This window comes from Dipteris shenzhenensis, chromosome 5 (genome assembly GCF_047967505.1).
Source record: "Dipteris shenzhenensis isolate YYH24624 ecotype China chromosome 5, Dip_SZ_1.0, whole genome shotgun sequence".
Classification (NCBI taxonomy): Eukaryota; Viridiplantae; Streptophyta; class Polypodiopsida; order Gleicheniales; family Dipteridaceae; genus Dipteris; species Dipteris shenzhenensis.
The window spans coordinates 18,440,133-18,456,819 of NC_141600.1; the positions used below are offsets into that span (position 1 = coordinate 18,440,133).

The following is a 16,687-nucleotide window of genomic DNA, read 5'->3' on the forward strand; positions in this document are numbered from 1 at the left end:
CTCCATACTATCTTGTTTTCTCTCTTGCTTACGAGATCCTGTTATCTGTTGAGCACAGACGTTGTATTATTTTCTTATAGTACGGGCAGCTTAGGAGTTGGCTGAACGGGTCTGTACGTATTAGAGAGTATGGGCTACTCCTTACGTGGCAGCATGGAAGTGGTGGTTCTTTGCCTAGGTGCTCTAGCTAGTCTATGAGCTGATTCTATTGCCTTGGAATTGGCTGGGTAATGAAGGGCAATTCCTTTGATGTTGGCTGTATTTATATGCTTCATTTCTTTGCTCGGAGTAGATAAATGGCCATGTGAGCCTTGGTAATAATTACGTGGGACTGTGTGGCCTAGTAAGGCAACTAGAAACGGTTTTGGGCTACTTGCCATTTGTTGGATCAGAATTAAATGCTTAGTGTTAAGCTTGGTGAGAGCAATGCATAACAAAGTGTAAGCATGGGGCATTGATGCCTACCAGAGTGTGGAGCCTTGCCAATGGATGCTAGTTGTGTATCCTTGCTTTATCCTTGTCATGAGCAGGTGAATGGTTAAGAGGGCACTCAAGGCAGCTAAAGGACTCTGTGTGACCAAGTATTTTTTGTTTTAGGAACATGCTTAAGTTGAGTGCAAGAGTTTTGGACCTGAAATGGATGCTCTTTAACTATGCTTGATGAAGGTCACTTTTAGTAGAGATTATGCTTTGGTTTCCTTAAGAGATGGGTCACACGCAGGCAGTGGTTGCTAGGCAGATGGCACATCTTGAGTACAATCTCGTTGTTGAGTAAGCTGGGGTCGGGAATCCATGCTTGGAATGGGAAGTATCCTTGGAACTTCGAGAGGGATGGTACAGGTGTGACTGCCATAGTGCTTGCTGTGCTGCAATGCCAGTTCTCTTATGGGAAACAAGTTGATGTCTCAGGATGTATGCTGTCAATAGGGTGAAAGACTATTGGTCATGACAGTCATGGACAGGGGACGAGCATTTTCCGAGCGAAATCGTCCGAGCGTCCGAGCGAAGGAAAAAAAAAGCTTCCAACTATGCAAAAATATGACAAAAATGGATCAGAAGAAAACATAGTTTCACTTAGAAATATGAAAAGTATTATAGGAATGCCTATTTTATACACGAATATTTATGTGAATCTTTGGGAATGGTGAGAACATAATGGGATGGCTTTTGAAGAAACCCACATGTAGAGTAGACTTCTCTATGAAAATTCCCTTATGATCCTTCTTACAACTTTTTACTTAATAGGGGGTGACATTGAAAAACCTCTCTCAACCTATCTTCATGAAAGGGTTTCTCCAAAGAAAACTCATTGAAGCAAGCCATCAAGGTAGTTTCGCCAGCGAAACCCCTTTGAACAAGGTCTTTCAAGGTAGTTTCGCTGGCGAAACTACCTTGGACAACACTTTTAAAAGTGACATAACTTTCACATCCAATGTCCAAATATAGTCATTCAGCCACTCAAATTGATCGGAAAACCCCATTTGAGCACATCTATGGGGTTATATTTAGGAAAACCTTGCATATATAGTATTAAATATTACATGTATTTTATGAGAGTGATATATGAGCCCAAGTTAATACTTACTTACAGTAATTTAAATTTTTGTAGAAACATGTCCATAAATATCTTGTTATTAATACTATAAAAACTCTTGAAAGATATTGCCATATGATATGTTTAATAAGTAATTATTTATGTATAATATTATTATATTGAGAGTGATTATGAGGGACGTTTCTTAAATGAATTATTTTTCAATACTTTTTTAAGGTAATAACAACGGTACAAAGGGATGTCTATGAATAAGAAGATTTATGTTATGTAAAAATGAATGAGTGACTAGTCTGTATAATTTTATGATAAAGGGATCTAGTTCTAATGAAAATAAAAGTGTAAAAACCATGTTTCCTAAAGAAATACTATTTTTAAAATCTCTTGAAACACACGCTCGTATAAACCTGCTCATAGGTTTTTGCTCGTAAAATTGACGCATCCTCATGGACAGTAGGGAAAGCTCTTGTATGCTTTCCTTTTATTCTTTGAGTAGATGGATGACTAATTGGGCACTAGTGACAGCTGTGGGGAGCTGAGTGGGCTGCTAGTAACAGTTCCAAGCTGAGTGCAATCGATCTGGAAAAGAGATAGATGCCTTTTGCCAGGTTTAGTGAGAGCAATGAACAGCAAAGGCTATGCAGGGTATGTGGATGCCTAGTGGGAAGTGGAATGCCCTAGATGCACGAAAGAATGTATCCTTTATGTAGCTTGGAATTCAGGGCCTCTCACTTAATTAAAGAAATACCGAAAGGGGCACCAAGGTTTGGGGCCAATCTGTGTCTTTGTCTTGGTGCAAGGGCACTCTAGCTCCCAATCTGTTGGTAATACTTTTGCTGAATTGTTAATATAACAGGGTTATCTGGCTACTTGTTAGTTTTACTGCCCTTTAATTTATTGAAGGCCGGTTTCATGGTTCTGTCGCTGGGACATCACCAAATTTCTCAAGGGGGTGAGTCCGGGGTTGCTTTGGTGAGGAGACATCACCATCTTCTTTAAGGAGGTGAGCTTGTGGTGGTCTCTGATTGCAAGTATTGCTTGCTGTAATGAACTGCAGCAAGGAGAATTCAGCAAGTATGTCACACAGTGACGAGGATTGGGATAGTAGACAGGAGTCCTCTCAAGATGGACAATCTTTGTTTGAGGGAGTTTCTCTTGATGATGATCAGAATGCTGATAGGCAGCCTTATGGACCTTGCCGTTGATTTGACAGCCATAGCTAAGCCAGATGGACAGGGTGCTCCATTGCAACAGTTCATTCATAGTCCTAGTGTTGATTTACATGGCCAAGGAAATGGTTTTCAGCATGCAAATCAGGGACAGCAAGTCATTCCACACCCCACAATGCATCCAAGATATTTTGGTGGGCTTACGATGCACACCATGGCACCACCCATGGCACCACCCACACACACTACTTATGATGATACATGATCACAACCTTTTACCATAGTACTCTGCATGCCTCTCCACCTTATTACTTACTCACATACATCGACTACAACGATTCCTAGAGGATCGAGCTGCCGTGATCACTTGCTCTCTCCATGAAGCTGCCCTACACATTTTCCACACACCATCTGTTCCACTGTCTCTGCCTAAGGGGGTATGGCTCTTATACTACAGGGGTACGCAGGCATGGCTCTTGTGCTACAGGGGAACGCATGCACGGCTCTTGTGCTACATGGGGACGTAGGCTACTGTGGTTAGCCCTATTTTCGTCCATAGCTTTTGTAGTTGAGGGTGACCAAAGGTGTTGGTATGCAGGTACATGTAAATGGTTTGAGAGTATGGGGCTCCACATCGATAGATTATTGCCCTTTCAATACATCATGACGGCCCCCTCTGTCCCGCTCACATGTCACGAGGTGAACCAGGTTATCTGGAAGGATCTCTTGCAGCTACCCCGGACCTAGTTGGCACCTAGTGAGCCTCCTTTGGAGCTCAGCTTATACAGAGACCACTGCTCGTGGATTTCAGTAGAGGGCTTCATTGATCCACTAGGATACACATGGATCCATGTTCTCTACTCCTTGGGGATATCGATCGGGTAGTTGCGTGTCTGATCGCACCGACTTCGATTTGAGAGTGGACTCACTGAGGGCATATGCAGAGCAAGTCGCATCTGCAATTTATGTGATCGGTAGGAGATCGCATCTGCAATTTACGTGATCAGTAGGAGATCAAGTCTTGGAAGACTTCACTTTCAGATGTCCTTTATTCTATGAGATTCAAGGTCGGTATTACTGTCTCTTCATCTAGTGTCTTGTCCTACCTAGATTAGAGATGCATGGCGACTTTCATCCATGAGGCCGTTTGATACAGGGAGCATTTGCTCATGACACATGGGCTAGATCAGGGTGTACAGCTAGACTTCAATTAGAGCGTGATCATTGAGAGTTTCCTACTATATAGCACAGACTACCAAGACTCGGGTGGCAAATCCGAGGATCAGAGCATGATCATTATGGGTTTTCCCTGCGATATAGCACAAACCAGCAAGACTCAAGTGGCAAATCCGAGGATCAGAGTGAGAGAGACATCAAACTCGCTAGCGGGTTGAGGCATAGATCAGATTAGGGAACCTTCTTCCCATGCTCAGTAGATCAAGGCATAGATCAGACTAGGGGATCTTCCTTCCATGCTCACCAGATTAGAGGCACAGCTGGCGGGAGAGACAGTGGTACTTCTTCGATAAAGGGCCATAGCTAGGAGACCATAGCGGATTGGACAGACCGACAGAGCTGTCAACGTTCTATCACAGGCTTTATGCCACCACAACCTCATACATCATCAACCCCCCTTAGGCTTGACATCCCAGCCAGCTTGCAGATGACATCTTTTCCAAGAGCTTGGAGATTTCTCTTTGTATATTGGTATCTTTATGATTATGGCTGTTTTGTATTCATCGTGGTTTGTTGATACCCACTTAGAGGTTCCACTCTTTCAGCTCATTGTTTCAAGTTCTTTCAATCTCATTGACCCTTAAGTCTTTCAAGGGCTTTTAATAAACTTTCTTTCTTTCTGTCTGTCATCTTTCCCCTGTATCTCTTGCATGCCTATAGTGTTATTTGCGACACACAATCTAGATTGTAAGTGAGCGGGTTGATATTGGAAAATTGAGAGTTAGTTTATTCAACAGATACCAAAGAGCTTAATGATCAATGATGACAATATCTGACTGCACCATAGATAACGTTGGTACGGCATAGACAATCGCTAGACCCTCCCATCCCGATGGTACTCTAGTTCTGTTCAATTGTCTGCTTGCGAAGTACACTGGTAAATCCGCCTTCTGCTCTTCATTGATTGGGCCAATGGCCAAGCTGCTAATTCAAATGAAAATGGAAAATGATGGAGCTGCAAAGCTAGACGTTAATGGAGCGGCAGGGCGTTGATGGAGCAGACGAGTTGGGCACGCTGGTGGAGAGATAGAAAGGAAGGAAGAAGGTTTATTAATGTCTACGAAAGGCTGAAGGGTTTATGAGACAGAAAAGATTCCAGATACAATGAAAGCCAAGGGGTGGAACCACTAAAGACGGACACCGATACCTGGTGTCTAAAACAATAAAATAAACACATTGCATTGCAATGATGAGATGCCCTTGGCTGTGGGTCGCCAAATTAGCTATCAATCTGGGTGATTGTACTTGTTTATGTTGTCTGTGGGACAGCATCCATCTGTCACTTGAGGATAGACAAGATGAACTCGTCTGGACACTGGCTTTGGATCTGGTGAGGACTGGTGTCGTCGAGGAAGAAAATCAGTGATGGAGCACTGCTGTTCATCAGCATACTCGACAGTCCGGGTCCCTCCCTCCTCTGTACCCTCTGAGAGGAAGCTTGTCTTCAGAAAAGTGCCACTGCCACTCACATGGTCTGCCTTCTTGCATCAAAAAGTAGAGAGGAGGTATCTGTGGTCCTCATTTTGATTGTCCACCCGAGGTCGAGTGTGTCGAGTCATGCACTTTGGATCTCTGTTATGTCTAGTCCCTTGCTTCCCCTGGCTGTGTTTTCTAGTAGACTCTAACAGTCCATCCTATGCTCTCCTCTGCATTGTATGAGCTGATCTCTTTGTCTTTGGGACTTGAGGAGGAAAACAGCCAGATGTTGCTGATCAAGGTGTGCCAGAAACTCTCTGAGTGGGCCAAAACTGCTGCTCTGAAAGACAGTGATGCCATCTCTAGATCTCATAGTACACAACGCATTTGGATGTAAAAAAACCCTCAGTCTTAGTTTCGTGAACATCTCATAAAGTGCAGGTTTGTGTCTCATGTGGGGTGCTCTCTAGCCATCCTGTCTGAGCTTGCAGGCAGCCGACGGTGTGGTAACCCCTTCATTAAGATCCATAAGCAATGATATCTATAGAAGCTGAGTTTAATCAACAACTCAGTAGTTGCTAACCAAGTCCTATATGTGTGGATCCTCTGCTTGCTATGGATTATTCCGAGCAAGAAGCAGAACTTGGAAGTCCCTCTCTGCAGGAACAACAAACTAGACAGTGAAACTCTTGTTTGGTCTTTGTCCTAGTCGGAAGATGTTGCTTGGTTCCAAGTCTGAGACGACATCGGAGTGGCCTTACACTCATCATTGTACCAGCTATTGCAGGGGACCAATCCAATCGGAGGTGGGCAGGTAGATCTGGTGGTGTGAGGGAAAGATTAGGGAGTGGCATCATGTAGGGAATGGGTGATAAGGGCGGCTCTATTCTCTGGTAATGATATATCATCAAGGTCATCAAGCATAGTGGAAAGTCGGGCTGTAGAAGCGAGGTCTCGTTTGTGATCAAAGTGGATCTCGTGGAAAGTGCTATAGGTGGGGTGGAATGTGCTCAATGTAGATAGACATTTTGATGCTACGATGAAGCTTCGCCTCCTTCAATCTACAGTGTCTTGATCAATCCGAGCTTTGTTGGGCAGTAGTGGATCTTGTTTCCTAAGCATTTACTGCAGTTTTTTTAATCAAAACTAAGACATCTACAAGAATGGCATGATTAAGTGATAGCAGCGATATAAATTGTGCAGATTGGTTGCTGCCTGTATTTTTGTCTGAGCGACATATTGTCTACAAGATCTAGCTCTAGTCAAGTGATTTTACTTCCTTGCTCAAGATTGAAGCCTCTAGGCATGTAACATTTAGTGCTTTCTTCAAATTCATGTAGCCTCATTCTAATTTTGTACACTCATTTAGGCATTTTGCCTTCTTTGGGCATAATTGCTTGAATTTGAGCCTCTTCTTTGCATTCGGTGACTCTCCGATCGGCACATTGAGAGTCATGATGTGATTACCCTTGGTAGTTGCTCCTATGGCCTTCATCGACACATCATTCGAGGGCATCCTTGCTTGGTTCTTCACCGACATACCTCTTCGCATTGGGATGTGCACACTCTTGTGCGGTAGCTATTGTGGGCTCATGGGTTCTCTACCCTTGCTATGCATAAAAGGAATGAAATCTTTTATATTTTTTTATATGTTTGAGTTAAAGGTTCTCTGCCTTAAGTAGTCCCTCTAAAAAGAATGTTTGAAGAGTTAATAAAGGTCCTCTGCCTTGGATAGTCCTCCTAAAATGATGTATTTTCTCTTATATGTTTGGTGTGTGACTCCATGTTCCTAGTTAGTCCCTAGAGTCAAGAGGGGGATGTACTGTGGGAGCCATGTATTGGCATGGATAGGGTCTAGTTATCAGGCCTGGCATATGAGTTCCAGGATGTTGGTGCATTAGGATGTTGGTGCATTGGTCTTCTAGACCTTTGAGTTGTTCATGCATCCATGTTGAGACCTGAGCCTCCGAGTCATGTTTGGGATGTAAAGCAATGTATGATGTGAGTACTCAGTGTGTCAAGGAAGCGTAGGGGCAACTTGAAGGAGTGATGAGGAGGACAAGGAAGGCTAGAGGTAAGCTGAGGGAGAAATGAGGCTTGGGGGAGAAGGGGGGGTGGGGGGGGTCAAGCAGGGAGAGTATGCATTTCAAGGATGGTTCTCTAAGTGTAGTAATTTAAAGATTTAATTATCTTGTTTTGGTGTTTTTGGCAAGGAAGGGTATGGACTATAAGTTTTCAAACGAGCTTTATTAGCAACATGTGAGCTAAGTTTTTGAAAAGATGCATGAATTCCTGAAGCATTCTCTATGTATCCAAGTGAGAACTCAGCCACATTGTTTATAAATGGAATTTGCTTCTTGTCATGGTCTCTCTATGTATGCTTTCTGTATATATCTCTGTAAGCTAAAGCTTTTATACTGAACTCTTCCAATTGTCATGGTCATTTTTCATGTCAAATATTTGAAGTGCCAGAAAGCGACTTGATATTGTGTCTGTATTCTTTACCAGATGTCTCAAAATCTGCCATGTACAGTCGAATACAAATGGCAATGGCAAGAAAGATAAAAAATGGAGCAAGAAAAATTGTTCTTGAACAAGCAGAAGCAGCCCGAGTTGCTGCGTTTTCTGCGCTTCGGGCTCTCGGTGTAGAGGTTCCAGCTTCACTATCACAGCCACTGACACTTGGTGACGATTTGATTCAGAAGCAAATGGACGTAGGTGTGATCCCTGGAAAGGCTGATCGAGTCCTAGCTGGTTCTGAGGATGTTGTACCGCCCAATAATCATGCCAGAACACCAAAAAAAAAAGACACAGAAAAACCTTCAAAGCCCTCAGTTCCTGCTGGGGAAACCTTTCTTGAAATTGGTGATTGTGCTGTGAATGACAGACCTGTTCTCTCAGAACTTAAAATGTCTGAGCTACAGGGAATGTTTTTGATTAGTGATGGCGACAGATTGAGCAAGGGTCCTGTAGATGTAGATAAGTTAAGTGGTGGCTTTGATGAATTTTTATGTCTGTGGCAGGAAGAAAGAGAATTTTTCTTTGATTTGCACTTTATTGCCTCTGGTAGGGAGACCGGCTGTCCTGAATTTGATATCAGAGGCTTAGCTATTTGTTGGGTAGGTTCTCCAATTTATTATGTTAGCTTCCATATAGAATCAAAAGATGCCTCTTCAAGATGTAATGTCATTGAAGAGAATCATGGAAATGAAAAGGCTATACAGAGGCAGGATGAAATGGTTTGTAATGCAGCAAAACAAAGGTGGATGAAGGTAGGAATGATGTTTTGTAAAAAGGGTGTACTGAAAGTGACCTGGAATTGGCAAAACCAAATCAACGCATTCAAGTACCCATCGGCTCATTTGGCTGCACCAAGCCAACTTGAGGAGGTCACTGCGGGCATGTTTAATATGCACAATACTAACAGCCAGTTAATTCGTCTTCCTGGAATTGCATTGATGCACCCCCCTGTTGACATTTGTCTCGCAGCTTGGCTCCTTTGGCCAGATGAAGAGAGTGTGCATAACCTCAGCCTGGAGCAGGTAGTCCTGAACATCAATTATTCACTTGTATCTATTTTCAGTTTTTTTTGATGCATTTGATTTTACAAACTGACCATGATAACAGAGAACAATGAACTTGATGTTACTGGGTCGTGGTATGGGGCATCAATCAAATCCGTGGACTGAAGTGCTTTAAGATTTTGGTAACTGTGTGATCTTCCAGGAGGTTAAGAAGAGGCTCCCAGGTGTTATAGCAGCCAGATCAAATAGAGAGGGCAGATGGATAAACCAAATGGGAAGGGTTGCTCACAATGGGTGCTGTCGACGTGCTGCTCAGATTAGAGCACTTCATTCAGTAATCTGGAAGCTGATAACATCTGAAGGTCTGGAGCAACCACTTTTGAAGCAGGAGATGCCTTTGGTAAGAGAAATTTAAGGCTTTTTGGACAGTTCATCTTTTGATTATGATGGCAGTTTGGAATATATATCTTAATCGCATTACAAATTTTCATGAAGGCCATATATATATCACACCTTAGAAAAAGTAAAGTCGACAGTAGGTAGGAAAGCCAAGAAAAGCTAGGTGCTATCTTTAGGTAAGACCTGAATTAAAAACATCTATCAGGTAGAAGGGCTAACATCGGCAAGTCCCTATCCTAAAGAACTACACAATGCAACCTCATACCATACACTAAAATAAGGACAAGACTGGCCTGGCCCTACAACGTAAGAAATCATCTTCCTACTGTATCCCAATTGCCTGAAAATCTCTCAAGCATCTGTCTTATAAGCTCCATAGACTGTTTGATCTCTAATCTGAGCTATGACTTATCGTTGTGCTCAGTCCGGTTTTTTCCAACAACCAAACTACAGGAGACTGTCCTAATGAAAACACTTTGAATTAAGTTGTCTATGCATACATTGTAATGTGAATTGCACGATAAGTCATGCATATGTATTCGCTCAGATGCAATAGGAATGAATGACATAGTTCTGATGGAATGTGAAGATAACAGTGATGATGTTAGTATGTTTCATTAATAGAGAAATGACAATCTTGACTTTGACAAAAAGTACATCTTGTTATAGATATACTTTCTATGAAGAACCTAAAGTTACCAGAGGTGAGGAATGCTGAAATCCCAATGCTTGGAGTAGAAGAATGGAGTGAAGGTGAAGCTCTTCGGTGTCAACGTAGGCATTCTCACTTAGAACAGGAAGTACTCCCAGTAGGCCATTTCGGTCACATGTGGCTGCAGGGGGATACCCACGTCTTGTGAATGTAAACCTGCCATTTGTCATCTCGGATCTGATGGACCTCTTGGTGTGTTACACACAAAGCGTCGTCTAAGTATTGATGTAGGGATAGTTGAGATGTCCTGCGATTGGAAGCATTTGGTGACCCATGGATACAAACCGTGCTGGTCCCCCTTAGATGCAAGTTGCATAGACGATGATAGAGATCTCCAATGTAGTCTTTGTTCGCCCATTTCTGTCATGCTATATTGTCTGACTCATCTCTCCCTATGAATAATGCGAGAGAGTATTATGACCTAAAATCTCTCAAAGCCATTCCATAGTTCCTCTCTAAGGTGTATTGCCCAAGAAGGACATGCATATAGAGTTGGTTGACTTCATATTCACATGCTCAAGCTTGGAAGCACTGTCTCTCTAGTCTCGACAATGATGCATGTCTTCTAGTCAGGCATGCTTGTGCTTCAATTCATGGTATAGGGATGTGAAATATACATAGGATCATACTATCTCAACCGGTTTTCTTGTGATGGTGAAACCCTCATGCTGAAGATGATCGAAGATGCCTTGGCGATGTTCCTCATCGCAGCCAAAGGGAGCTGATTCGTAATCAGCTCCACATTCAGGTGTCACTAGGGGTCCTAATTATATCCTCTTTATCCATTCAGGTGTCACCAGGGGTCTCCATTATATCCTCTTTATCCAAGAATACAAGTTGGATAGTAAAGATTGTGTGAAGTTAGGCAAATTGGTTTCCACTCACACTTTTTGGTTTCCTTCTTGGGTGGAACTTGCATTCAGTTTCAGATTCATTTCTCCCCCTTTTGATTGGACATGGCATCTTCACATCCTCTAGAGCACAATGGATTTGACTTCTTATTATTGGACGTAGGCCTTCTCAACCTTTACATCCCTAATAATAGAGGGGAATGTGTCCTTTGGTAGAAGGAATTGCTTTCCTGGGCCCCAATTGAACATGGCGGAGTCGCCTTCAGACAGAAAAAGGGGAACGGAACTTAGCATCTACTCTCTTGAGAGGGTAGCTTGGAACGCTCTTCCATTCAGCAATACAGATTCTTGGACAAATGATGCTTTTCCACACTTTGCCTCCCCCCTATTTTCGTGGTTGAATAGGAGACATTAGATGCCCATCCATGCATGTGTGGATAGATTCTATGTTGATGCTTGGACACAAGATCTTCCCATTAGGTTCGATGGTTTCTTTGAGAGCCCATTTTGCCAGTATCAGGATTTCAGTTGCTTTGTATGTAGAGGAGGGCCTTATAGAGGCAGTGTTATAGAGGGTCTCTCGTATGCAGGGTGCGGTTTCTTCTCTTCACTTGTGGAGCACCCCTCTTTGGTATTAGTGATTTTTATCACTCTATTGCTAGTACCAAGAGACATGAGATTTTCACAAAGCCGGTTGGCCTTTGACAACAGATATCAACCCTATAGAGGGAAGAGTGGAAGACGCTTGCAGATGTTTGGGTTTAGGAGCGCCTTGCACTGCAAGGGCTCATCAGTAGGTTCTTTTGGATTAGAGAGTAGAGTATACCTTTCAAGCACGGGAGCTCTTTTGGATTGAGATGGAAGGCAAATTCAATAAACACCTCTTCTCTGTTAGGAAATGGAGTCAATTTGAGTGACTTTTAGTGTGTTTCTATTGAATTCTAGAGTAGTACTATACTACTTTATATCCTATAGTGCCACGTGTCACTATGGGACTTATCCCATATACACTTGACACTGAGAGTGTGAGTGTGCCTATCCTATAAAGGCATTGTACTTTCTCATGTCACATAATCAAGCCTCAATCCTTTCTTGGTCATGTAAGTACTTTTCTTTGGTTGTACATTTCTTTCTAGCATTCATTCATTTCTTTATGTTTGCCTAGTCATGCTTTTCTACTTTCCTTTCCATTCCATGTCTTGCATCTTCATATGGTATCAGAATTAGGCTAACTTCCAAGAGGTTGAGGACCGAGGTAAGAGGTTGAGGACATTGAAGCCTCTCTCCCTCATTCCCCTTGGAGGGCTGCTTTCTCTATTCCACTTTGAGCTCAAGTCCTTCTCCACCCGAGCCTCACCAACAATGGCTTCATCAAGCAAAGAAGGTGACTGTTTAGTTCGTGATGACTGAAGCTCGTGCTGCTCCATTGTCTCTACTCAGTCTGCTCCATTGCCTCTGCTCAGCTTGTTTCATTCCCCTCTGTTCTGCCCACCATCCTGCAGCTTCTCTGCCCGCCATTCCACACTGCTCAGCCTGCTTCATTTCACACTGCTCAGCCCGTTCAATTTTCTCTGTTCTGCCCACCATTCTGCCGTCTGATCTGCCCGCCATTCTGCCGCCTCTCTGCCTGCCATTACACCAGCAGCAACTCCGTCTACTGTCAGCTGCCCGTCACCCGTTCTATAGCAAACATTCGTCTACTATCAGCTGCACGTCGCCCGTTCTATAGCAGCAAACATTCGAGCTCTTCTAGCTGTCCTATAGAGCTACCCACCATTCACAAGCTTGCATATTCATAATGGGCTCACTATTTGCAAGTTCCTTGCTAGTGGACAAGTTCACGGGGGAAGGATTCCCCACATGGCAAATGAAGGGCCAAATCCTTCTCATGAAGGAGAATGTTTAGGATGACATTGAAGATGATGAAGATACTGCTACATCAACGGAGTCTCCAACACGCAAGATTTGGACGCAACACAACTCGAGAGCCATCGCAATCATCGGGCTTTGCCTAGATGATTCTTTGATTCATCACATCGACTTCAAGCCAACGGCCAAGGAGATTTGGGCACGCCTCGAGAATATATTTGGTAAACAAAATCACCAACTCCAAGGTTTTTTTGAAAATGCAATTTTATAAGTTGAAAATGGAAGAGTGCAATACCTTGAGTGCACATATAGCAAAAATTCAATCTTTAGTTCAACAACTCTCCAACTTGAAGTGTCCCCCGGATGACGAGGACAAAATGGCTATCCTCATGGCGAGTATGGAAGGGATCTCTTGCTTTGAGAATGCCCTTGAAGTACTTCGAATTGCATTGACTACCTTCGAAGATATATTGTCTCTTCTTCTTGAAAAGGATCGCCGCAACAAAGAATCTCCATCATACTCATCGGATACTACACAGGATCTTGCCTCCACTAGCAAATGGAGACCTAGGCCATCGCCTCCACCAACACGAGAAAAGACATTCAAACCGTTCAAGTGCACATATTGCAACAAGCTTGGTCATACGGAGGACAGGTGCTTCTAGAAGCTTGCCCAACAACAATCGAAGGATCATGCCAGTTGGGTGGCGTTTGCCACTAGTGATGCAGCAGACGAAGATGACCATCCGACATAGGATCATGCTCTAAGTGCTCAAATCTGACATGTCTGTCTCCAACATCTAGAGGATGATGGAGATGATGATTCATTTGCTTTCTGAGCATGATGTGTGTGGGTACTTTGCCCTAGGGGTGTTTCCCAAAAATGAATAATGTGTGTTGAGTCAATAAAGGTACTCTGCCTTGGATAGTTCTCCTAAAATGATGTATTTCTTTTCTATTTTGGTGTGTGGCTCCATTTTCCTCATTAGTCTTTGGAGCCAGGAGGGGATGTACTGTGGGAGCCATATGTTCTGGCTTTGATAGGTCTAGTTGTTGGTGCATTGGTCTCCTAGACCTTTGAGTTGATCATGCATCCATGCATGATGAGCCTCTGAGCCATGCTAGATGAGTTTTTTTTAATGTTATCACTAGCCTCTAAGTCATGCTCACTTGCCTCTGAGATTGTGTGGAAGCCATGTATAGTTCTAGACCGGCATGCACAGTTTTGATGACCGTCATTATCATGACTTTGGTTCCATACCTATAGTCCCTCACCTTTTCTCCATGGGGTGGTGTTAGGAAATGGAGTCAATTTGAGTGACTTTTAGTGTGTTTCTATTGAGTTCTAGAGCAGTACTATACTACTTTATATCCTTTAGTGCCACGTGTCACTATGGGACTTATCCCATATACACTTGATACTAAGAGTGTGAGTGTGCCTATCCTATAAAGACATTGTACTTTCTCATGTCACATAATCAAGCCTGAATCCTTTCTTGGTCATGTAAGTACTTTTCTTTGGTTGTACATTTCTTTCTAGCATTTGTTATGCTCTAGCCGAGATAGCATGACCTCGGAAAGATCGGTGGGCATTTTCTCTTAGATGACCGACTTTTGTAATATTTAATGTGCTGTCGGTTTAGTTAAAAGACTATATCTATGGACTGAACGACAAAATTAAAATAGAAGTTCGGGCTAAATATGTGACTATATTAGATGAATCTATTGCAATAGCCCTGAACTATGAGGATGCCAGAGGCAGATCTAGTGGATTTGTGCAGGCAGGGACTCAGTATGAGTACCCGAGAAAAGGGGGATTTCAAAGGAAATGGACTTTAAAGGCAAGTGTCTCGCAGCCAAGTGGCCAAACCAAGCAGGTGAAGCCGGTTGAGGGACCAGCAAAAATAAGTACCACCGTTGGGGTGAAAAGGAAAATAACTCCAATGGCAGCCCGGGCTTGGTCAAAGTCCTCGTTGACCCCTGAACAAAAAGAGAAAGCTAGAAAAGAAGGATTGTGCTTCGGCTGCCTTCAACGACATCAGTGGAAAGATTGTCCACTGAATAAAGACCGTGGCACGGCCAATATGATAATATCTGAATGCGACGCAGAAATGCGGGAGAGTCTCAATGCGGAACATATGCAGATGCAATTGGCAGGACCTTCTCAAAGGTTAGTACCTGTGTTGTTAAGTGTGTCTGTTACTAAGTTAGTAAGCGGTGCATCTGATAACATCCTTTCCAAGCCCGCAGCAACGGGGTATACGGTTTTTGATGAGCTGAGTTGATTAAAATGAAAGGGCAAGTAGCCAGTCATGATGTGATTGTGTTGTTTGACTCAGCGTCAACACACAATGTAATCAACTCGAAGCTTATTAAGAGGCTCAAGTTGAAAACCAGTCCGTTTGACTATGCTTATACGGTGAGGATGGCGGACGGAAGTTCAACTGAAGTATGGGACCAAAGGGTTACCCAGTTGGAACTTCGAATTCAGGACTATGTTGAGAAGCTGGACTTTGAACTGACCAGACTTGCTCATGCAGATATAGCCCTAGGCATGGCTTGGCATTTTCGAAAAAATCCAGCCATTGATTGGAAGAAGCATATTTACCAGTTCAAGATGAACGGGGTAGAATATGTTTTGCGAGGTGAAAAGGATTTACCTCGAGGACCACTGATTTCAGCCATGGAAATTCGGAGGACTCCGAAAGAGTTTCTGTGTCTGTGTATAGCATCGGTAGAGTCGATTGATGATGCATTGACTAGCACTGAGGCTACCCAAGATGGGAAGATGGCCGAGTTGGCTAAAGAAATATCAGAGAAGTTCTTTGAATGTTTTAGGAATGAACTACCTTATGGGTTACCTCCAGAGCGGAAAGTTCAGCATAAGATTGAACTGATCCCGGGGGCAGAACCTGTAAATAGACCTCCCTATAGAATGCGTTTTACTGAAGAGGCGGAGGTGCGTAGGCAACTGGAAGAATACCTCAAGTTGGGGCAGATTCAACCAAGTTTCTCACCTTTTGCTTCGCCAGTGATATTAAAGAAGAAAAAGGATGATACGTTTCGCCTCTGTATAGATTACAGAGCATTGAATAATATCACTGTTAAGCACAGGTATCCGACGGCTCGGATTGATGATTTGCTAGATGCATTGCATGGAGCTGTGATTTTTAGCAAGATAGATCTTAAGTGTGGCTACCATCAGATCCAGATTAGAGCTAAGGATGTGCATAAAACCGCTTTCAGAAGCAGGTTTGGTCATTATGAGTTTTTGGTAATGCCCTTTGGACCTACCAATGCTCCAGCGACATTCATCATGCTTATGAACGATTTACTACGTCCGTATATCGGAAAGTTTGTAGTACATTTTATTGACGATATCCTGATATTCAGTAAAAGTATTACTGAGCATCGTGAACACTTAAGAGCAGTGTTCAGTACTTTGAGGAAAGCAAGTCTTTATGTAAATAAAAAGAAAACTATAATGTGTATGGTTAGGCTTGAATATTAAGGGTTCATAATTACTCCACAGGGGGTAGAAATGGATCCGAAGAAAGTGGCTGCGATACTAACTTGGCCAATCCCTCAGAGTCTGACCGCGTGTTGCGATCATTCTTGGGATTTGTCCAGTTTTATAGAAGGCATATCAAAGGATATTCCAAAATAGTATCACCATTGACTGATCTGACCTCAGATAAAGTACCTTTTATTTGGGGACAGAATCAACAAGAAAGTTTTAACACCATAAAACAAGCTATGGTCTCAGGACCGGTGTTAAAAATAGTTGATCCCTAGAAACCGTTGTTCCTAGAAACCGATGCAAGTGGCATTGCGGTAGGAGCAGTTCTCCTTCAAGAGGGAAGGGTAGTAGCCTTTGAAAGCAAGAAGCTTTCTCCCTCTCAAAGGAATTGGCCAACTCATGAATTAGAGTTGTATGCTGTTATTCATGCTTTGAAAAC

The 16,687-nt window shown here is 43.0% G+C and overlaps 1 protein-coding gene across 1 annotated transcript in view; it reads left to right on the forward strand.

Annotated features, from left to right (window-relative positions):
• LOC147901704 (MUS308 and mammalian DNA polymerase-like protein) overlaps positions 1-16,687 on the forward strand; it is a 207,354-nt gene that overhangs the window by 105,868 nt on the left and 84,799 nt on the right. The window contains exons 16-17 of the mRNA XM_087374355.1: positions 7,882-8,915; positions 9,100-9,297. Coding sequence (XP_087230481.1) covers positions 7,882-8,915; positions 9,100-9,297 — 1,232 coding nt within the window. The remainder of the gene's footprint in view (positions 1-7,881; positions 8,916-9,099; positions 9,298-16,687) is intronic.